At 39.7% G+C, this 23,678-nt stretch overlaps 1 protein-coding gene across 3 annotated transcripts in view; it reads right to left on the bottom strand.

Annotated features, from left to right (window-relative positions):
• Positions 1-23,678, bottom strand: part of shroom3 (shroom family member 3) — a 67,510-nt gene that overhangs the window by 29,177 nt on the left and 14,655 nt on the right. For 2 of the 3 annotated variants that reach the window (XM_031728491.2, XM_039615697.1), the window contains exon 3: positions 10,904-11,101. In XM_031728491.2, coding sequence (XP_031584351.2) covers positions 10,904-11,101 — 198 coding nt within the window. Of the gene's footprint in view, positions 1-1,719; positions 2,717-10,903; positions 11,102-23,678 lie in introns of those variants that run through there. The other variant, XM_039615698.1, reaches the window with a different exon arrangement.

Below are 23,678 nucleotides of genomic sequence, written 5' to 3'. Positions count from 1 at the left end.
TTTATCTGACTAAGTAGGAGACAGAGACATGAAAGCTTGTATGTCTCTGAACCACAGGAACCTGGGTAATGACAGGACATGACTGGAATACCTCAACACTTTATCATTGCTGATGTACATATACACATTTACACCCTTTCTATTAGCTCTGCAGAGAATGTACTGAAGTTCACTCTGATTCTAAAGTATAACAAAGTTTTTTTTATTTTAACTTCATTTTGGCCCTGTGTTCACAGTAAGATGGTATTATCATTTTCCCATGAAATTTACAAAGTCAGTTGCAGTTATTTGGAAGATTCAAAGCTCACACACCAAACATTATTTAGCAAATCCCAATATTAGGTTTAAAACCTCAGGAAAAGTTCTCGTTTAGTTGTAGCTTAGAGAAGGTCCTGCTGGTTTTGACTTATGGTTCTCATTTTAGCTGGTCTTGATAGATTTGACTCGTTGGTGGGGGCTTTATTTGGGATGTGACTGTGGCACTAAGCATGAATGCTCCACAAAATAAAAGCACTGATACAGTTAACTATTTTCCTCTTATTTGTGACCGTTTTATAACCAAAAATGATGACTATCGTTAATTAAATTAAACTCCAATAAGAGACCAGATAAAATAACTTCATTACTATGTTACTGAACAGGGAGGATTTCTTTTTAGGGTGGGTTCCAACAACAATTTCTGTATGCAGGAATTCAGATGGAAAATCTGCAAACAGAAGATTCTGAGACCCTAAAAAGGTCACTGGTGAGATCGTCAATGTTACTGCAAGTCATAAACATCAAGACAGAGGGTCTAAAATTTTGCCTGAGTGACTGAGACTATGTCCAGATCATAGATGGCACTTTCAAATCAATCTAATGTCTCAGTCTTCAAGGTCATGTCCAAGTAATTGATTAGGCTTCATATGGCTGCTCTTCCCTAAAAGTGGTTCTGCTGGAGTTCTCACTCTTGCCAGGTTCAGCACATAGGTTATTATTGTGACCAATGGGGTTCTCTATTTAATTTTTCACGTCTGTAGGTGGCTAAAGGTTATATCACAGGCCTAAATGTCAAAGCTGAGTCAGATGTTCACACAGAAAGTATTTGCTTGGAAAATCTGGCTGTAACCTTTATCCAAATCATTGATGCATAACCTGATTTTTTGTTTGATTCCTGAGATTCTTTGGGCTGTGGCTAAAGGTGGCTACAGTTTTTCTTAGATTTATCAGCAATTAACATTTCAGGCTTCCTGCAACTTAACACAAGTTAGATTTATGACTTTTCTCTCGTCTTCCAAGTCTCTGCGTTTTTACGAATTTTTATAGATGGATTAAGACGTTCTGATCAGTTAAGGTTTTACTTTACAATTATCAACTTCAATATCTTTGAATAAGCAACACAGCAGTATGAAGCTAAGTTTACAACAATCTCTCAGATGCACTTTCTGCTCTTTCTCCTCAGTTTCCTGTCTGTTTTCACTGCCACGCAATCCAATAAAGGCAAAAATTCCAGAAAATAATCTTCACAAATATCCATTCATCCTCTTTGACTCTTGATTGTGGTTTGCAAATACTGTGTACATGCAAAGCTTGATTTTTGTTTAAACTATGCAAACTTTTATCACAAGTCTTTTAGCAAACCGCAACCATTCCTAACCTCAAACAAACCAAATTCTGGCCTTTTTTCATGAACCTGTCTTTCGTCTTTGAGGACATAAATTACTCATGACCCTGTTTTACCTGGAGGTGAACCTGAGGACTTTGGAGATGAGGCCGGTCGCCAGGCTGTTGACGCTGGCCTCTGATGGTGACCGACACAGGGCCCCGTCTGACCGGCCCAGCTCCGGTTTCTTCTGCTTCTTCCTGAGCTTCCTTCGATAGAATGCCTCCAGCAGCTCCATGGCTTCGACTTACAGTCCACGTTATTCTAGTTTCTTCTCTATTGCTTTCTCCTTAAAACTTCCCAAGGTTCGTCTTTTTCTTTTAGAAAGTCCCGAGAAGATCCATTTCCAGACAGTTTATCCTTTGCTCCTCGGAACTCTTTGATGTGTTTCCTTCTAAAAAAACGTCTTTCTAAAAACCAATTTCTACTGAACTCCACTCAACTTCAACTACATGCTTTGATAGACTGCCAAAATGTCATATCCCGTACAGAAATCTACTCTCAACTAAAATCTACTTTGCTGAACTTTAATTCATTACTCCAACTATTGGTTCTCTTCTCCTGACATACTTTTCTTTAACTTCTGAAGTACTTTTTAGCTTTTTCCACCTTTTACCTCCATTCTACCTTGCGTCTATTCATAACTAACAAAAACAAATCTATCCAACAGCCCTATTTTGGAGTTTTTTTGCTCCTGTTTTCCATCTAAACTTCTGCAAAAAGTCTTGTCTCTATCGCCTGTCTATCCCACTCTCAGATCTGCCTCTTTGCTCCACTTTCAGTTTGATGATGGCAGATCAGGTCGAGTCGGGCTGTGTCGGCCCCCGGCTCCCAGCTCGTTAAGCAAATGAAGCGATTATGCGTCATTAGGCTGCCGTATGATAAAAGCATGAAATAAACATCCCTGGCAAAGCTCGGTCTGGACAGTAGCTGTTGATGTGGTGTATGAGTAGAGAGACACTGAGAATCTGAGAAGAGACAGAGAGAGAGAGACAGAGAGAGAAGGGAGGGAGGAAAAGGGAGAGGAAGGCTGAGAAATGGCGAGATAGAATGAGTAGCAAAAAAGGGAGGGAGGATGGAGGGAGATAAAGTTTGGTTAGACCATCAGGGTGGAGACAGTAGGTATGAAAAAGAACTGATAGGAGAAAGAGGGCTAGTGAGCCAGATAAAGTAAGGAGTTTCGGCAGAGTCAAAGGCAGGAAATAAAGGATAATAAAATTAGGAGCAACCAAAGCAAGCAGAGAAATAAACAATAACAAGTCCAAAGGTGAGAGAGGAAGGGAAAAGGACCAGAACAGTGAGGAAGAGGATGAAGAAAAGGGAGAAGAGATAAACAGAAAAAGAGAGAATTATTGAAAACAGTAGATTGCTGACCACACTTCAGCAAAAATGGATTTTGAAGCCGAAGGGAGAAAGATGTCTCATGATGCAGCATGTGGTCCTAATGTGAACAACGAACCCATTATTGTTGACTGCTCGGGGGATCACTTTCAGAAGGACTGGTGACGTACTGAAAAAGGTTAAGGATCACTGATTGGAGGTTAGGGAAAGTTAAAAACTTAAAAGGCTTTTTTTTCATTAAGCAGGTTATCACAGAACAGGTTTGTTAATGTTTCAGCCTTGCTAGCAGCATGTCATCGCTGGCAATAAAATACTTCACCAGTCCAAACTGGGTGAGGTAAAACAGCAATAACTCTGACGTACGCAGAAATATGTTGGCGTTTCCAGTCCAGTCATAATCTCTTAAAAGGAATGAAATATTCATAATGTTACTGCAGTAAAAGAAAATGCACATCTTTGTTTTTTTAATGCTATATTTATGCATTTCTTGCATTGTTGCACTGTCACATCCACTAACTCTTTGCTCCTGATGTCAGCATGTTAAACCCATGGTGATGGAGCTTGGTGAGTTACTTCACTAGGATAAAAATGGAGGTTGCCAGTTTCTGTCTCCCTTGTGGAGAATTTTGCTGAGTTTGTTAATTTTCTCAGGAGGATAATATTCAAGGATAATATAATTCCTGTAAAAAAAACTTGAGTTTGTTAAAAATGTTTTTAAAAAAAGCACATCCGGTGGATGGCAAGGTTTGACATCCCCTAAACTTTGATTTTGGAAGTAATTTTCAACCAAAACTAGTTGTCAAAAGAAGATGGTCAGCCAGAGGTTATTCAATGGCATTTTGTTTTTGTTTTCCTTGGAATTTAGACATTATTATATGCTAAATAACAAATGTTAACAGTACTTGTTACCCCCCCCGCCCCTCCATGTAACAGTCTACAGGAGAGAGTGTGTTTCAGATCACACTGCTATAAATACAACCAGGAATACCACACGTACTTTAGTTGCCTGCATTATTTGCACACTGGCGCAATCCACCTTCACCTGAACTTTGTACTAAAGGAACTGGCAGGTTAAATAAAGGTTTATGTCTGATCCAACTGCACTGGACATTTGTGTTAAAGTTTTTGTTAAGCCATAAAAAGCACAGTAAGCCCTATAAATGGTTACCATCCAAAAACCTTGAAAAACTCTAGTTTATTTAAGTATAGAAATAGGAAATATAGAAATGAAAATGAAGGCAAGGTAGGTGACAATAAACCAACCCAGCCAGTTTGAAGCAACGAAAGCCCCTGGAAGAAGCAGTTCCTTCAGTACATCGAGTACACCAGCTACTTCAGATCTCCATCTCCATTAAGAACCACCCTTATCTCTTTCCAAGACCCCTTCTTGAAGTCTTCTTCCCTTTGGATTATTTTACTCTTTTTAGAGACATCCCATAATTTCTCAAGGACCTTTCAACATAAACAAGGACCACTGCATCCAAGTTAGCTTCCCGAGAAACCCAAGATAACACTTGAGGACTATCCTTCCTTTAGTAGCAGTAATTTCTTTTAAGACCAGTAAAACTTCTTTATAGACATTATTGATGACCTAAAGGAAGGTGACCTTCCCTGCACTATTGCAAATACGTGTTTGTTTCGGATCCCTGATGTTATTCTGTATATTCTTGATTAAGCTTTCATATCTAAAAGATGAGTAACCTGCTGCAGGTTTAACCAAAAGGTGAATGAAAGTGTAACTCCTCCCACTTCGGTAGCAGATGCCTACAACTGGGTTTCCTTGGAGTCACGTGTCATGGGAATGTCATTAGATGTATCTGAGATCATGGAGAGAAAGGGATGATGAGGCGGCGAGGAAATCCTCTCCCTTTGTAGTGTCTGAATCAGGTGCCAAGGACGGTCTGACCTGCAGCTCTGTTCTAGAAAAATTCACTCAAATTTCTGTCCTAATGCTGCAGAGCTGTGTGCATGAGAGAAGCTATGGAAATCTTCAGTGATATCTGTATATTTCACCAGTGCTTCAGATTCATATGTTCAGTAATAAGCCATTCCATATGTATAAAAAGGTCAGTCAATCAGAAAGTAGTGGACTTTAGGGAGCATGGCATCCTAATTCAGCTCCACACAAGTAGTTATTCATACAAAGATAGAATATAAAGCGGACATGAGCTTGAAAGTCATATTTAAAATCATATTTTAAATATAGTTTGGATAATTAATACAGCATATAGTTCTATCAAGATAGCAAAACTGACTGTGCCACACACTACATTGCTATTGCCTCACTAGAACCTGTGGGCTGCGTACCTAAATATAAATGTCTTGTGTGTATCAAGATCTAGGTGCTAAACTAATAGTTTAAAATATAAGCTAAATTAAAAAAAAACTGAACCAAGCTAACTTATATAAAAGCAACTTTAAGATTTAGAGAGAAATCTAATAGAAACAGATGTTAACTCTCATCTAACAAGCACTCTATAATTTTAACCTAATGGAACCAAGAAGCTAATTCTAAGCTATTAAGATAAGATAAGCTAACTTTAATAAGACCTAACAGCTAACCATATGATAATAATAATAACAAAAAAAAAAGAAGCTAAATCTCAGCTACTATGACAAATAAACCAATTTAAAACTGTGAGGATCCAAGCTAACGGGATGTGCAAGCTCTATATGTCATTAAGCTAAAGCAGAGGCCAGGATTTGAATCCATCCCAGAGGCCATTTACTGCACTTCTTTACCTAGTCTTCCTCACAGCTTTCTTATCTTTTGTCCACTTCCCTATCACAGTAATGGTTAAAAAGAAGCCATAATTATAAGATCGTTTATACCTCAGTAGCCAAGGTTGTGTTTTACATGCTAATGCTCATCTGATGAAACAAAGGAATTTAAAAATTAATCTGAAACATTTCTGTTGCAGAAGGACAACAATCTCTAAACTGTGTGTTTGAGGAAGGAAAAATGAAACGGATAATTTAGCAAGTCCTCTGTTTCCACAGTTTATTTATTCAGCTAAGTTTAGCTTAGCTCAAATACGGAAATGGATGGAAAACTGTTGGTTGGTGCCATCCCCCCCATCCCCCACTCTGAAATAATTATAATACTGTGTAATTAAGTAAATACTAATATGTTCACCAACCATAGCTTGAAGGATAGACTACAGGCAAGTAAATTGTTTAAGTCCAGTCTTATAAAAGACTGAAAAGTTCAATCAGTTTGCAGTATATATTATATCTGTTCACTTAAAACTATTGGAACAGCATCTGTTTGGTGTAGAAAAAATAAATGTTTAATTTTCTCTGAGAGTGTGTGTGCTTTTCTGAACAGAGACCATCTGTTGTCGAGGGAAATTGTTCCAGCCCATAATTAGCTTTCTCACTTGCCCAAAATCCAAAATTGAAGAGAGTTTGTGTTACAAGTGTGTTTGTGTCAAAACACACTTGTGACACACACACACACACACATATATATATAGACACACACACACACACACACACACACACACACACACACACACACACACACACATATAGATATCTTAAATATATATCTTCTTTATATATCTTTAAAATCAACAATTTAATCACTTGGTATTTAATCAAAATACTGCAAACCACAGACTAAGAATAGCAGTACACAATATCTCAGTTAATGTGCTCACTCAGGGACCACTGGAGCTCCTTCCATTGTTTTGGGTATGTCCCTATAGACTATTAGACCCTTAGAAACTATTCCAGTGTCTGTTTAAACTGTATAACTGGACACACTATGCAAGAAAAACAATAATTCGGGTTTCCACTCAGCTGAGGTGCGTTTGAGTCTATTAGAACACCTGAAACCTACTCAGAGATTGGTTTGATGCCTCTGAATTAACGCCATACTAGTTCAAGTTATGGATAAGGAACATCTGCCTTAGGTTTAAAATAGTTCAGTTTGCTTAAGTCGCATTTTCAGTTTAACCCCTTGAGGTGTAAGTCATTATCAGATCAGTGATGATACCAGTCCTAATCCTATATTTCAGAGAAAGGCAAAAATAGGGTTAGAGAGGATACGGGTCATCAGCAATAAAGACCTCACAGGTTAATAATGTGATGGTGGATGCTATTTACACGAGTCTGCTGTATCCCAAAGATGCCTTATACCTTCTTCTTCACACCTTTTCTTTACTCCCTTGGTGCTTTCCATTGAAGCTAAGGTAAAGTGATGAGGAAAAGGAGTTAGGAGGGTTTTTTTATTCAACCACAGCAACAGACAGAGTCAAAGACAGGTGTAGTGTCAGACCTGAAGACTGAAGCCCACATTTAAACCTGTGTTGGTTTAAATCTGCATTATTTTTAAAGGCCACTATAGACTTCTATGGGACCTCAGTAAACACCTCTCTAATGAATTAATGAGCTTAGTCGCTATTTTTGGGTCAGATGTGAAGTCCATTTTGTAAATTTTGGCTTATCCAGTATCAGAAAGGAAGATAGACTACACAGTCAGATCGCCCCCTGGTTCATCCAATCGTCATAAACACTCATCACGAGGCTTCAGAATGGGGACGCATGACATCATGGTAGACCAACCAAAGATTTCTATTCAGGATGCTTTGAGTGCTGTGTCTCTTCCTTATAATGCCTTATTGTAATCCCCAGCAGTTAACCTAAGTAAAGTAAACCAGAGTGAAGCCAAATGGAGATTATGAGGTATGATTAATCCTCAAATCGATTGATCGAGGTGAACGCATGCACTGACTGGCCTGCTCTGTTTGTGTTTGAGCTGTGCCTGAGAGGGAGTTGTTTGTGTTAGAGTAGTGTATGTGAGCAACTATGTGATGATGTTGCTTCAGAAAAATGTGGTGATTCAACTAAAGAAATATTCTGAGGAGGAAAAAGGAGTGAAGAGAAAGGGAAAGACTGTAGGAGAGATGAGGGAGAGAGGGATGAAGAAGGCATAGAGCCTGTGTGTTTATAAATCATTCTGTCTGTCCTCTCCAGATTAACACCCAGCCTCATGGGACTCTGATGGCCCACTTCCTGTTTCTGGACGACCAATAAGACACGAGCACCACTCAGTGGCATTTGATAACCACCCAGGGCCCAGGGAATTGTGGGAGAATGGAGTCACTATGCTTGTTTATTTGGCTCCTTGAGACTACTGCTGGAGTACATTTTAATGACCGTGTTGTTGCAGGCACCATGCTCAAAAGCATGTGCAGGAAGTTTGCTGTGGAGCCCCAGCCACCCTTTCCCAATGAAAGTCTTGGATATGTCATGAAACTATGAGTTTCACACGGTGCAAGGCAAAAAGGGAGAGAGAGGGAAAAAAACAGTTTGGTGTGCAAGCTTGTGCTTAGTCACACTAGCACCCCCTTGAGTCTGTGATGTTAATTACAGACACACAAATACTTCCAGAACATCAGAATCAGAATCAGAAAGACTTTATTTATCCCCAAGGGGCAATTAAGATACAACAGAGCAGCAAGACGTTGAAGATAAGAACAGGGCATAAACAGGCAATAAGAGTGAGATAATAAATACACAGAATATACAGTATATACACAGTTTTAAAATTAAAGTGACTGAAAGGTGAATAAATAACTGAGCTCCGTATTGTGTTGTTGTTGTAGTGGTGTTAGTGTTTATAGACGTTGTCGCGAGAGACTGATGGATGTCCACACCGCAGATAATTCGTCAGTTCTTTAGTTTACCTCAGACTAAACTAAACACCTTTGACTGCAGAGCTAAATAACACTAAAACGACAAGGCGGTTTCAGCGTCAAAGGTCCTTGAGGTCTGCAAATGAAAATTTTAAGAGATAAATCTATTTTTGTATTGGATTGTGAAATCAATCCCCAATTATTTTTTTATCATATAGAAATAAACCAAATGATTATTATTTGATTCATAAGTGATATATAAATGGGCAGGAGGTTAGCACTGTTGCTTCACAGCAAGATGGTCATGGGTTTGAATCCACCACTCAGACCAGGACTTTCTGCATGTTCTCTCTGTGTTTGTGCTTCCTTCCACAGTCCAAACACATGTAGTTAGGGAATCTAAATTGCCCATATCCCTGTGACAGACTGGCATCCTGCCCAATGTCTACCCCAACTTTTACTCTATAACAGCTGGGATAGGCTTCACGCAATCCTGAATTGGATACGCGGAAGTAAATAGATGGATGATATTAAAGTGCAGCTTATCTTAGAAGTTGTTCCTGCAGATTGAATTCAAGTTCCAAAGAAATTAAAATCCTGTAAGAATCAGGAACATCGTTTCAAGTGTTTATTGTAAATGAGCTCTTCAACACTGTCTGAATTTTGTGAAAAAAATAGGAACAAAATGGTCAAAGCTGATGACATCACAGAGTTTACGCAAATTACAGGAAGCTGCTTTAAAGATGATGCTGCTGATGAAGTCACTGGTTGTCGATTACCGTAACAACACAGTTTTATTTCCTGTTGAGCTGAGCTTGACTTTTAAGGTCACAAACACACAACAGGACATCGCAATAAATATCACACCCAAAGGAAACACATGCAGGACATCCCAACACCGGGGCCGAAGACATCCTCAGCTGACTGCCAACATCACTTCCTGTTTTAACCTGCATGGCATAAACCCAACTGACATTTAGGAAAATAAAGGGAGAATTATTGACTCTGGAAGGAAGTGTTCATGAATAGTTGCCAGGAAATCCCAGTGAGCAACACAATGGCTGTAGCCATGATTACATGCACACTGTCATCCTCTCTTTTTATGGCCCTCTTTGTTTAAATGTGTATGATGTCACTTACATACTGACATTAAAATACTTCTTATTCTAAATTTCTGCATTTAAAAATAGTTTCCAAAATTAACCAAAGCCATCAGCTCTAACATGTCCTTGTATTATGTTGAAGCGATATCAACAGAAGTTAAACTTTGCCCAGACTGTACTACAATGTAATACCAATTTCTGCCACAAGATGCAGCACTGAGTCAAGTTAACCTTTATTTAACCAGGCAAAAGAAAACATTCTTGCTTACAATAGGGGTGTCCAAATTCATAGGCTGCATCCTCCTGAGGCCACATTTATAGACCGATTACATCACAGCAGCGCGACGAAGGCTGTCCAAATTCGTAGACTCCTCCAAATGCGGCCGACAAATGCGTCCTCCTTTTCCCCAGATTCGAAGGATGGGTCGGGTGTATCCTTCGTGGCCCACTATATCCCAAAATTCATAGCGGGGCCCAGCCAGTTCCACTTCCCAACAATGGTGGCCGCTACTTAGTTTTAATATTACTCTTATTAATCTTTCTGGGTCACAAACTTTTAAGATGTTTTCAGGCGAGAATGCAGCTCTGTAAACTTCAAATATCTGCTCGGTTTATCAAGACATCACATATTTACAAAAGTGCTCCAACGTTTTCGGATACGTCTGTTACCCAACAGCTCAATAGCTAGCCGGGGCGAGAACAGCGAACTCCCGGCACAGCGTTTTCAAACATCAAAAGTTTGATCTTTTCCTGCAGTAGGTAATTACAAAAAGTACCTTTAAATATTTCTTATAAATTAAGTTTCTTAGTAATTTTAATGCAACTGATTTAAAAAGGTGAGAGCTTGTGCTAAAGTACCTTTTTTGTCTCTCAAACAGCTCCTGATCCTAATCCTGATCCTAAGAGCCTGAGCCAAAAATCCCAAAATTTAATCGATGGCGAGCTAATTTTAGCCAATTATATCATAACCACATGAACAGAAACTCTTCTCCATGGTTATATTTCTTGCCTAGAAAGGCAGAAAAAAGAAGCCACGATCGAAAACCCTTGTACACTACAGCCGCATGTGGAGAACTCCAAAGACAGACAGGTGGCAAGAAATGATTGAACAACTGCCGTTTGAGGGCACAGCTGATTGAAAGGTGAGTTGATGGAGGCTTTCAGCCACCTCCTACCTGTTTCTGATGCGTAGTTGGACTGCCGAACATGGTGGGCTGTGACGTGATGACCGGTGCGTTTTTTGTTGCTGTTGTTCTTGTGGTGGTGGCGATGGAAAGGAAGGAGGAGGAGGAGGAGAAGGAGGAGGAGCAGGAAGAGCAGGAAGAGAAGCCGTTGAAGGCATAAACTCTTCGATGTATCCCGGATCAAGCTCCCTGAAGAAAAACATATACAGAAAATTACAGTTAAACTAAATTTTTCTGTTTCATCCATCTGCAGCTGAACAAGGAAGCCAACATGGAACTGCAGTTCTTCTAATGGCCACTTGAGGCTGGCTCTAAAAGTGAGGCAGCCCTCATAGACTGCAATGCTGAAGTGTTCAAATCTACATTAGAAATAAAAAGGGTCAAAACCTGCTATGAAAAATAAGTTGGTCTCTATGATTAGTTTCCTGCTTTAGAGAAACTTTTCAGGGGAATTTTCTAAAAATCAGTCACTTACTTAAATTTGGGGTTGATTGACAGGAGTAGAGGCACAGACCGCTGTAGGCCTCACCTCCTCTAATTAAAATCAAGTTCCTGGTTTTGGTTTTTGGGCCGTTTTTAATGGAATTATTGGACATATAATAAGGCTTGTTTTGTCATACAGCACATCCAACTTAGCACACCACCCTCTTATCCAAATATGGTTACTTCGGGCTCCAAAAACCATACAAGGCAGCGGCTAAAAAAACAAAAAATGGCCACTGGTTGATATCCCAGTGGCCACATCCATATATAAAACTAGTCTATGATCCTTGCAAAGGTCTTCATTTCAAAATGCTGCCTTTATGACCACCTTCATGTGATGAATTAAATGGAACTCTGGAATCTGTAGCTCTAAAAACATAAATCTACTTTTAGCTGCTCACTTATTCCTAAACGGTCACTGATTGTCTGATTTGGCAGGTTTTTTATACCCTTCCTTCTCAAGAAGGGATTTTTGCATCTTCCTGGGTTGAATCCAAGAGATCTGGCTTGCACCTATGCCAAGGAGCCAGGTGTATATATATAAAAAAATAACCTGCCATATTCTGTGTCCTAACAGGCTCTGAACCAATAGCATTGTTAGAAAACAAAAGGTGAATATTTCAGTGATGTGTTGCGGCACATCTACTTAAACCATCAAACAAAGACCAATCCCTGATAAAGCTGGGTAATAAACAATGAAGAGAGACTATGAGTCATGTCATAGTCACTGCTCTGCTGTTCTAAGGTATTATTTTTAATGCCAAACTGGCACACACGATCCATTCACTCCCTTTTTCAGTCACTTATTGATCTCTGTTGGGTTACCTTTAGTAACCTTTATATTTCACAATAAAAACCTCCCATGAAAGGGAAATGGGAAGAGTTGTATCTTTTTGAGTCAGCAAAGACGAAGTGAAAGCTTCAAAAATGCATTTAAAGTTTGGTTTTTTTAGTTTTCTGACCTTGTTTTTTCTGACCTGAACCGAGTCATGCTGCGCTGACTTTCTCCCCCAGAGCAGATCTGGCTAATCTGCAATGAATCAAAACTTGCCGGCTAAAATAAACCAAACTCCGCTGCGTTCAGGTCTGACAGGCTCAGACAGGACAGTCCACATGCCTCTTCTCTGTTCTGATCGCATTCACAATTCAGACATTCATCAAACGCCACAAGGGGTCGGACAACAATAAGAGAGTGCGCTCAATGAGCTGCAGTTTAAAGGGTCAGCTGTGGCGTTAACAACAGTGGGGAGGTCGGAGGTCACATGATCTTGGAAGATGAAAAACTCCTGTGAGTCCTTTTGTTATCTGAACAATGAGAACACAGAAAATGAGTTTCTGCTTTTACTCTGTGGGCCAGTGAATCATCCATCTGCTCACACACACACATACAAATGGGAGCCACAGATGAATCATCACGACTGTTTATTTGTACATCTGTACTTAAAGACAGTCCAGTATTTAACGTCCATCATTTCAATAAGAGTTCAATAAAGAGACAAATCACTCACCTGACTTCTCTTCCTCTCTAACCTTTGCTGTAGAAATAAAAATGCAAAAATAAGACTGTCATTTTGTGACAAGATTCCGTCTTAGCCAGAGACATAACTAGACTGATAAACTAAAAATTTTGAACCACTTTGTTTTCAACTCTGGGTTTATTTTGTATTTTACCCAACATAACTAGTGTTTTGCTTAAATCAGGCCGTATCCATCCATCCATCCATCACCAACTCTTTCCCCAGCATAGAATCATAATCTCTGCTGTGTATCTTGGGTCTGCCTCATGGTCTGTTCCAAATATTGACTTTCAAGCTCATTAGAATTGTAAAAGCTTGGTTTTTACCTTATATAGTGTATTTCCATGTGTGCTTGCAAATGTTTCAATAAAATTCTGTACCTATTTTCCCATTTTCCTAGCAAAATATAAAGAAATGGCATATGGCTCATGATGTTTGCATGGTTCTGAATGTTTGGCCTAAATCTGGACCCTTTGTAGTTTTCTTTGGTTCAACTGACTCGGGGTGAGTGTGTTTGCCTTATATGGGCCAAATATCAGGGGTGTTGTGGTATTTAGGACACATATGGCCTACAAAATCTCAACACAACTAAATTCCAGTGTAGCTCATGACCACCTGTGGTACATGCAACACTTCTCAATACAGTTAGTGTTAAAAGCAGCACACATTAGGCCCTGATGTGTCTACTATCTGGACTATACGTCTTGTACAGATATACTCCTGACTGCAGCTATGATTGTCTCTGATTTAGAAAAAAACCTCAATTCCACAGGGAATCATTTTAAAAATCTTAATTTTTGAATCTGCCATCATCATCATCATCAGACTTTCATGTTAAAATATCTAAATTTACAGCAAAAATACAGATGCTTACAGCCTGTTAAGGTCTCTAGTTAACTATCCCATTTAATATTTTATATATTAGACAGCATTAACTCTATTGCCCCACAAGGATTACTTTATTGTCCCACAAGGTATGAAACATCACCATAAAACCCATCTCAACATGCACACTTTAGTAAGGATAAATAAGTAAGTAGTGGATGTTGAATTTGGAGCTTCCAGGCAGCAGGAAAAAAGAAAGACCAGAGAGAAGATTCATGGATGTAGTGAAGGAGAACATGCAGAGGGTTGGCGTGACAGATGAGGATGCTAGGGTCAAAGTTGCGGTTCAAGGGTATGGTTTTTGCTGGGTACAGGGAGGAGGTAGAGCTCTGATAATGGGTTCTTGTCCAATATTTTCATAATGCTGATGTGTGTTTATGTGTGTGCGGGTGCACGTGTATCTTGATATGGGCATATATATCTGTGGGTTGTGTATCCTTTGAGGTGTTACTGGGTAGGGCTGTGCGATATGACCAAAATCTCATATCCCGATATTAAGACATCTATCGTCCGATAACGATATAAATCACAAAAATGTAACATTTTCTGTAAATTCTGTGAATGTCGGGCAGCTCGACTTGCGTGAAGTGTTTCCAGCTGGGCGTCGCGTACCTGGAGTCGAGTGTTTTAACTGATGCATGAAACTATACATTTTTAGACATAGGTTGTAACAGCCGCCGTTTTCTTTATGAGTATTTATTACACAGCGTGCTGCGGGGAAAAGCCTGTTCTAACGTTTGAGTCTAAGGTTTATTTTTTAGCACCTGACGGCTCTTTTTTGCTTCTCATCCGTAAATACTCTGCGTCTTTCACGTGATTCAGTTTATTTTGAAAAGTCTTAACAGGATCTTGAGCTTTATTGTGAAAGGTTTATGTGGAAAATAAACAAGCGGACATGCGGTGGTTTTACCGTCGTTGTTGCTAACGACAACGCATAAAAACAAGCGCTTGTCCGTCTATAGTGTGGTTATATTAAATATAAGAGAAAGAGAGAACTTTAGGAAATTAATATAGCCACTACAGTGACCATCAAAATAATGAAAAAATATTGCCGTAAACAGTTTATTTTGCGACACCACGAAACAAACGATAGCGTAAAATGAAACGATAGACGTTTTTATATCGTCATCCGATATATATCGTTATATCGAACAGCCCTATTACTGGGGATATTAAAAAAAAAAAAAAAAAAAAATATATATATATATATATATATATATATATATATATATATATATATATATATATATATATATATATATATACATACATACATAACATGTAAAATAACATGGGTTGCACATTTGCTAAGGGTTTCTACACTAGTTGAAGTAAAACAATTACTCTCGCATGCTTTGAAAATTATGTTCTTAAATAAACAAAAGGTTATAGGCACAGCTGTTGAAACCATCAAATTCTGGTATTCTATGGCATATGTCAGTCAAACTCCACAGTGCCAGGTAGTGAGCACAGTGGTCCCTAGAGAATGTTGGATACCCTCCAGCTACCATCCGGAGGGTAGCCTGTTTGGTGAAGTCTATTTGGTCAGAAACATTCACACCAGTGGCCTGCTGGAGGTCATTTTGTAGCTTTGGCAGTGCTCATCATGATACCGGTCCTACTGAAGGATTCAGGGCCTTCTACGGCCCTGTCCAGCTCTCCTAGGTTAACTGCCTGTCTCCTGGAATTTCCTCCAGACTCTTGAGACTGTGCTGGGAGACACGGCAAACCTTCGAGCAATGGCACACATTGAGGTACCATCCTGTGGGAGTTGGACTACCTGTGTAACCTCTGTAGGGTCCAGGGTCACACTACCATTAGTGACACCACCCTAGCTAAATGGAAAACTAGTGAAAAAACAGAAAAGATGAGGAGGGAAAAATCTGTGGCCTCCGCCTTATTCTGAGCAGTGTGTTATGATTGGAAACTGTTGCAAAATCAAATCAAAGGCAGTTCTCTGTCGTCCCTCCACCCAGCAGAGCCATTTATATCTACAACACCTTTAAAAACAGAGAGAGAGCACAAAACACAACACACTCAGGGTTATACTATGAACTGAGGACATTCCACCACTGCATTATCAGCAACACACACACACACACACACTCAAAAACACCTACACACTCAAACACACACACACACTGAATAACACACACACTCAAACACAAACAAACACACACACACACACACACACACAGGCGCATAGATAAAGGCCCATTAAAATAAAACCTGTTGGGCTGGTCGGAGGAATGCAAGGCAGCCACAAACACCCAGAAATCACCAGAACAGGAGGGACCGCGTTGTCACATTCCACTTTCCATCTCATCACACACACACACACACACACACACACACACACACACACACACACACACGCACACACACACAGCGTTTTGGCACTGACCTCACCTGAGTTCAGCAAGTTCAATAGCAGTGTGAGTCACAACTGAACATGAAAAAATCAATAAAAAACATCATAAACAGTAGTTTTATTTGAAATTGGAGATGGTCTGATAACATTTCTCAAAAAAGTACCAAATCTGTCTGAATATGGCTCAAGTGGAGGAAAAATATTTGAAATCATCCACAGGAGAGGAAACAATCAGCCCACAAACTGGTTTTATGTCACACTTCAATAATTAGAGGTAAAAATGACCCATCCAGCAGGTGAAGATCAGGTAAGGATCTCTGCTGTTTCTGGGTTACAAACAGTGGTGTTAAAGCGCACAGAGATACACAAGAAAATTTTAAATAAGTAAATAATTACTAAGTTAAACTTGCCGTATGTCCAATGTATCTGTTTCTGAAGCTTTTATTTTGAAACCTTCCTCAGCAGAAATGTTTTACCAAGCTGCCATGGAGACAGTTTAGTGTCACGTGACCTGCGTGTGGAATTTTGTCACATGATATGGTTGCATGCATGTGTGGAGAAGGGTGAGATGTGAGAGGTTACATTTACTCCATTACATGAACTAAAGTCACTGATTTATTGAGTAAAAATACTCAGTGGAGGGGGTTTTATGCATTTGAAATAGAAATTTTACTTGCTGGGTAAATTTTTATTTGACATTTTAATGTTTTGACATTTATAGCTAAGTTAAAAGGAACATCAGTACTTTAAATCAAATAGAATTCAGTAAAAGGACTAGATGTTGTAGTCCCTGACAATGCATTGCTTTAAATGGCGAGAATCTTGAGGGGTGGCTGTTATGAGGAAAGGCAGCCCAGAAACTTTCCCAGCGGCACACGTCGTTGTGTGCCTCAACTTTCGGTCTTTTACCCAAGCTAATCTGCCATTTTTGGGGGGATTAGAGATCCGATCCAGGTTATCATATTAAGATTTGGGACACATCGTCAGTAGTGGACCTTGGATTCATCGGGTGTTTCGGCCATTATCACTAGACACCCTCATCCAAGGAGGCCCTGCCAGGGTTGATCAGGCACTGGAGTGTGCCACTGGTTTATGTTAAATTGTTATTTCCCTTCTTCTTCTTTCTGCTGTTTAGTTTTCTACAGTTTATTTTCTCCTATCTATTCACTGTAACTGAGAAATAATACTTACCTCTTTAATAATGTTCCTTGTTTCCTGTTTAACAAAACAAGGCTCATTGTGCCATGTTATTCATACTTTGCAAACTCCAGGCCAATAGAAATAATAATAGCCCCAGAATTCATGCTATTGACCTAATGACACTCTTTCTAGATCAAAATATGTGTTAAAAGATTCTGATTTTATAAAACAGTGAAAAGATTGCGCATTCATATCATAATAAGGGCTGTAACTTGAAATAGTTGGGATTTCCTTCAAAGAGTCAACAAATGTCTTTGGAGACCTTTTAAAAAATATTGTAACAGAACCAAACTGGGTTTTGTGTGAACTCACAGTGATTTTTTTGTGGTGTTAAAAGTGTCCATATGGGTCCCCACAAAGTCATTGTGCACACAAATCTGCCCCCCCCCCCGTCACCACACACACATACACACATGCAGGGGGTTGCCTGGGAAACTATTGAGGCGGTTCATCCCTGTAATGACTTCCTCCTCGTCTTTTTTTGAGCAGAGAAACTCAAACATTCATTCAGCTCGATTACGTCAACTGACAACAAAAGAGCACAAAGACAGAGAGTCAGCGGAGATGAATGGATGAAGACAAAGAGAGAGAGGGACTGGGAGGAAAGAGGCGGAGGGGACACCTACAGACGGCTACGCAACTATGATCGAATGTTTTCAAATTCAGTCCATCTGGTTTTATTTACTTTGTAACTGCAGTGATCAAGAAACCTGAAAGAAAAACAGTTTATCATCAGTCAGTTTACCCAGAGGTCAGAGCACCTAAAAACCTAAATCTGAATATTTACAAGTTTTAATCTTTAATATCGGAGCTTTGCTCTTACACTGAGAGTGACTGAGCTGGATGATGACTCAGCAGTGAGGCTGCTGGTTCAGGTGCCAATTTTCTGGGTGAATGTACACGTTATATTAAAGGACTGCAGTTCCTCTAATAGCCACTTGAGGCTGCCTCCAATTATGAACCAATCCCATAGAATCCCACGTTAAAATGTCCAACTTCACCTCAGAAATAAACATGACTGCAATAATCTGGTCTTTAAGCGATGACGTATGAACCCTGCTTCCAGGTCCAAACTACTCTGCCTTTATTAAGGCTGTTATGTTTTTAACACGTTTAATGCTTTGTATTTTGTTCTATTTAATTTGAACAAGTCCCTAAAAAAAAGGCAGTGATCTCTGTTGGCCTCTCTCGGTTTTTATTACCTCTATTCATTTTAAAGCTCAGTTTTTAAAACCTTACGATGTAACAACAGCCCAGCCCATGCAGCAGTAAATTAATGACTAACTTTGTATTGTGGATGGAGTATCTCAGTTGTTCTCCTGACTGAAGTTTGGTCCATTTACAGCATCCTGCCATGCGATTGCATTTGTCCCTAACCATCGGGAACCTTCACGTTAACTTTTATCGAGTGGAAAAAAGTTAGTGTTCATCCTCCAGCTTCACTGTGTTTATGTTATGCTATACATAGCTGTGTCGCTAGCGATTATGTAGCACATCATTATATACCAGCTAGTCCAATGTCAGTAACCCTACAAACGTCACTTCTGTTTAGTTTTCTGTCTTCATTTATGTCGGAAGTGATAGCAGAGCTGTACGTTTTAATTTTTCAGAAATCTCTCAGTCAGAGCATGTTTAGCTGGAAACTAGCGAGCTAACTTCTAACTCCGTTAAATTTAATACATTCTGTTTTCATGGATGCCTGGATGTTAAACGTAATTGTTACACCTGGTAGAGCAGCCACAGTGATCATTTTATTAAAGATGAAAGAATTTAGACAGTTTGTAACTCTCAGTGATGCTGCAGGGTTCGTTTGACTTTGGGACCTGAAGCAGTGTTTGGACCTGGAAACGGCTAATGACATCAGACTTAAAGACTGGATAGGCGACCCGGTTTTAACTGGGCAGTGTTCTGAAAATTTACTCAAAATTTGCTCAAAATGAACTGGAATAATCAAAATGGACCGTGATTTATCTATTGCTCTCAGATTTTAACCCCTGTCTCATTTATCTATTATTTTATACAGTTTAACCTTTTGAGCTGGACATTATAGAATAAGATAACAGCTAACCTGATGTGTCTGGACTGTGGGAGGAAGCCGGAAAAGCACATGCAGGAAAAGAAAAGAGAGGACATGCAAACTCCAGCAGGTCTGTACCACAGAAAGAATGGTATGATCTATGAGTGGGAACATGGGCGGAGCTTTTTAAATGAGGTGTTGAGGAGTTGCGGAGAGACAGGCAGTGGACCAAATCACTGGGAGGCATATGAGCTGGATTTTTTTTTAACTTAAACTTAAAAATGTGTTAAAAATGTAGAATATTATTACAATATTTCACGTTATAAAAACCTGGATGCAGGAACACCCTAAATGCCCTTTAAACACTCATCTGCTGTTATCATTTCAGTGAAAAATAATATAATATATGCTAGAACTACTACGGACAAAATTATTTAAAATCAAACAAAAGTGTTGATTTAGAAAATCATCACTGTTTGTTAAATTCAGGGAAGCTCTGTTGTCACTGTAAGAAAAAAAAAGTAAGTCAGGAACCATCAATCCACCCCGATCTCCTCCCTACATAGACTTTCTCTGCTCTCAGAAAAAACAGCCCTTTCATCTCTCCATGTGAGGTGACAATAAAGACGTGCAGGACAAATAAACGCTATTAAAAACACAACAAGCAAAAGGCTGTTGCAGATTTTATTATCTCGTGTTCTGGTTTATGTCCCTCCCAGAGCAGCAGGATTTTGTTTTTCTCCATCGGTTTTGAATTCAGTGTAAGTGACTCAATCAGCACGAAACAAAGCACATGCAAATATTACAGAGAACAACAGGAGGAGACTGCGGCCAAACCTGCTCAACAAAGGACCGACCAACTACAACGTATGCACAAGGAGGACACTGACAGAACAAACCCACAGAGAAAATACACACTCATACACACCGGCGCTGTCACTGATAACACTGAAGCAGCTCTGATAGTATCAGGACTGAGAATCGAGCACCAAATGGATTCTGCTGCACAGCATAAAGGCCCTTTCACAACGAACACGGCATGCGCTGCGCTCACCGCTAACTAAGAGCGAAGGATGAAAAATTTCTTGCACTGGCCACAGAGCTCTGTCGTTATTTTGCGGCAGCCCTACATGTACTAGATGTGACTGCTCCTTGTCGTTTCAAAAGACGTATATCTCTGGCTTTATATCCTCTACAAGAGTTTGTGTTATATTTTGTTCAAATGTTCAATAAAAACATGTATCACTCATTCATAATGAAGAGAGCTTTGTAACTATCCTGACTAGTGAAGAGTGTGTCATTTCCACAACACTGCTTTCCCCCTGATGTCCACAGATCCGTTGAAAAGGCTCTGGAGGTCCCTGTATAAGCACGTAAACCTGTGACAAAGAAAATCACCGAACTCGGACACGCAGACTGTTTTCCTTCGTGGTGATGAAGGAAAACACTGGCACATGAAAGGACATTCACCCTTCCAGGTCCTGAAGCTCAGTAAAACGCCACTCCGACAGCCAAACACATCTGTTCTCTGATTGGATTGTTACACTTGTGATTGACATGACATTGACCAATCAGCTGAAAGGAAGAAAAATCTGGTCAAATTCGTTCTTGCAAGTTGAAACTCACACACAAGCGAGGGAACTTGAGCACAGAGTTTTACAGAGTTTTTCGCTTTGTATCTGTAACCAGACCTTAACCCCCCAAAAATTTAACTTGTGTAAATATTTTTTACAGACACACAAACTTTCATCTATAGATGCATAAACATAAAATTTTCAGATATTCTGGTTTACAAGGTTACAAAACTCAGTTCACAACTACGCATTTGATTTACGAGTACAGAATATTTATGACCACAATTTGAGCCCATAGGAAACTGCAGAAACTATTGGATGTGAAGAAATGTACAAAGAAGTGGAAAAGCTTAAGGGACAAAAGAAGAAAAGCATAAAGCAAAAGGCCACAACAAAAAGCGGGGACCCAGGAGGGGAAAAAGTTCCAGGTTTTTATTGTTTCTGTCGTGGCTGCCAATGTATACAAAACACTATGACACAGCCACAAGGTAATTAACACCATGAACTAGCATGAACGCTGGTAACAGTGTTGACCACTTACAAGGGTCACATCGCAGGCTCTACAAAGACTTACCGCAGATGTAAATCAGCCGTGAAGTCTAAACCTCAGAAAGACAGACCTGACGATCTAAGGCTCTGAACCAAAAGAATGTGGTTTGGGTTAAAATACACTAAACTAAAGCCCTTCATGTAGACTGGCAGCATGAGAGACAAGCAGGTGGGACAGATGCTGAATCAGCAAGGCCCAGGCAGTATTTGTAAGACCAGAAATAATAAGCAGCATTAAGTTGTGGCAGCAGCTCTTGAGAAGGAGATGGGGCAGCTCAGTTATACCACGAGAAAGCCAACAACCAACATTACAATACAGGCTCTGACCTGGAATCCACAAGGATAAATAACAAAGGAGATGACCACGGAGTACCTGGAGTCACAAACACGTCGCAGACATTAAAGCAACAGGACGGACAGTAAAGGCGGCTCAGGACAGACACAGTGCTGCTGGGTCGTTGTCCAATAGTACCCAGCTGCCTAACAAGAGTAACCATGCATGTTAATGCTAAGGAAGGCTTCATCATCAACACCTCAGCTAAAGGAAAAATCATTAGTGATCACGATTCTTCCTCTGGCCAATGCAAAGAACAACTTCATATGTGTGTGCATATAGATATATATATATTGTATATATGTAGTTATTTTATAAAAGACACTTTGAGGACATTGCAGTTTGTTATATTTAGCTTTTACTGTAATTTAAAATATCAGCTATGTAATCAGTTCCTTTAAAAATACTCCAATCCATTAAGTCTGTGTTTCTCTGATGTTTTCTGGCAGACAACAATGGAAAAAATGCTCAACTTTATGCCAAGAAAAAAAAAATCATCACAGAGCTGCTACCAGGCTGTAGATTATTAATCCTGTTGGAGAAGCACAGATTTGGCATTATCCTGATTTTTCCACAGAGTAAAGATTATTTTAGAAAAAGCAGCCATAGAAAAAAGACACACCTGCAGTGGCCTTGACATTGTGGCATCGAGCAGGAATGCAACTAAACAGTGACTAAAGATTTTTTTTCCCTCTCTGAAAAAACCCTAAACATGATGCATGCACTTCACCCAGCAAGCGCCTCCTGTATGCACTCTGTTTTTTTGTTTAGTTTTTTTGCCTAAGGGGAAATAAAAGCTTTTCCTCATGTGTAATGTAACACTGCTTAAGTGCATGCCGCTGCTTACTGGAGATTAGAAGACAAAACGCAGGTTACAGCAGCTGCAAGACGCAAGGGGAGTAGTAGTAAAGGTAATACAGGTAACACACACACAGCAGGGGTAAGCCCCGGTAATATTACCTTACTCATGAGGAAAGCAAGTGTCAGGTATCAATTAAAAGAAGAAAAAAACAAGATCTACACACTCGCTACACACATGGTCCACTGTGGATACACACACACACACGCATGCACATACGCAAGCACGCACGCAAACACACACACACACACACACACACACACACACACACACACACACACACACACACACACACACACAATAAGGAAGTTCATTAAGAAAAAACCTTTGGGTGGACAGTGTCACAACCTTCACAACCCACAACCCAAAGTTGCTTGTCCAATCCAAACTCAACCCAAGAGCAGAACAAACTCCTCTGGGTTTAATGTGTGGAGACATTAAACTTCCTGTGAAGCTAAACCAGCTTCTTTTCTACACAAAACTATAAAGGAGTCCAAAAATGACACAAGGCTAAGAATTTTTACAGTGTCTATGTGTCAAATACAGAATAGGAGTCAAGCGAGCTCAGCATAAAGACTGGAATTAGGGGGACGTTAAGAAAATCAACTTAATTAACAGACAAATTATCACGTATTCAGCCAAATGTCCATTTTTTAAATAGTGTCTACTAGAGGTACATGCTGGTACTATGTCTCGACAAACACCAACATATTCACCCGCTCACCACATTGGTGCAGTTTGTTTCCCAGCAACCCCGTGGTGATGACAAGACTCTGTGATGTCACTAGACCCATCTGTTGTTTGCTGAGAAATAATTGAAGTACCTCCCTCTGAGAAGCGCTACATGTGGCAGTATCGTACGGCTGGAGCCGGCTCGCATTCAGTCTGATCTACATCAGTTTGCATCCAGGGGCCCAACATAGAGGAGGACCCTCACGTGTAAACGAAACTGTAGAAAACAAATCTTAATAAAAACA

The sequence above is a fragment of the Oreochromis aureus genome, linkage group 7, assembly GCF_013358895.1.
Source record: "Oreochromis aureus strain Israel breed Guangdong linkage group 7, ZZ_aureus, whole genome shotgun sequence".
In the NCBI taxonomy this organism is placed as follows: domain Eukaryota; kingdom Metazoa; phylum Chordata; class Actinopteri; order Cichliformes; family Cichlidae; genus Oreochromis; species Oreochromis aureus.
The sequence above is the reverse complement of the archived record's forward strand: the minus strand, read 5'-3'. Positions and strand labels throughout refer to the sequence as shown.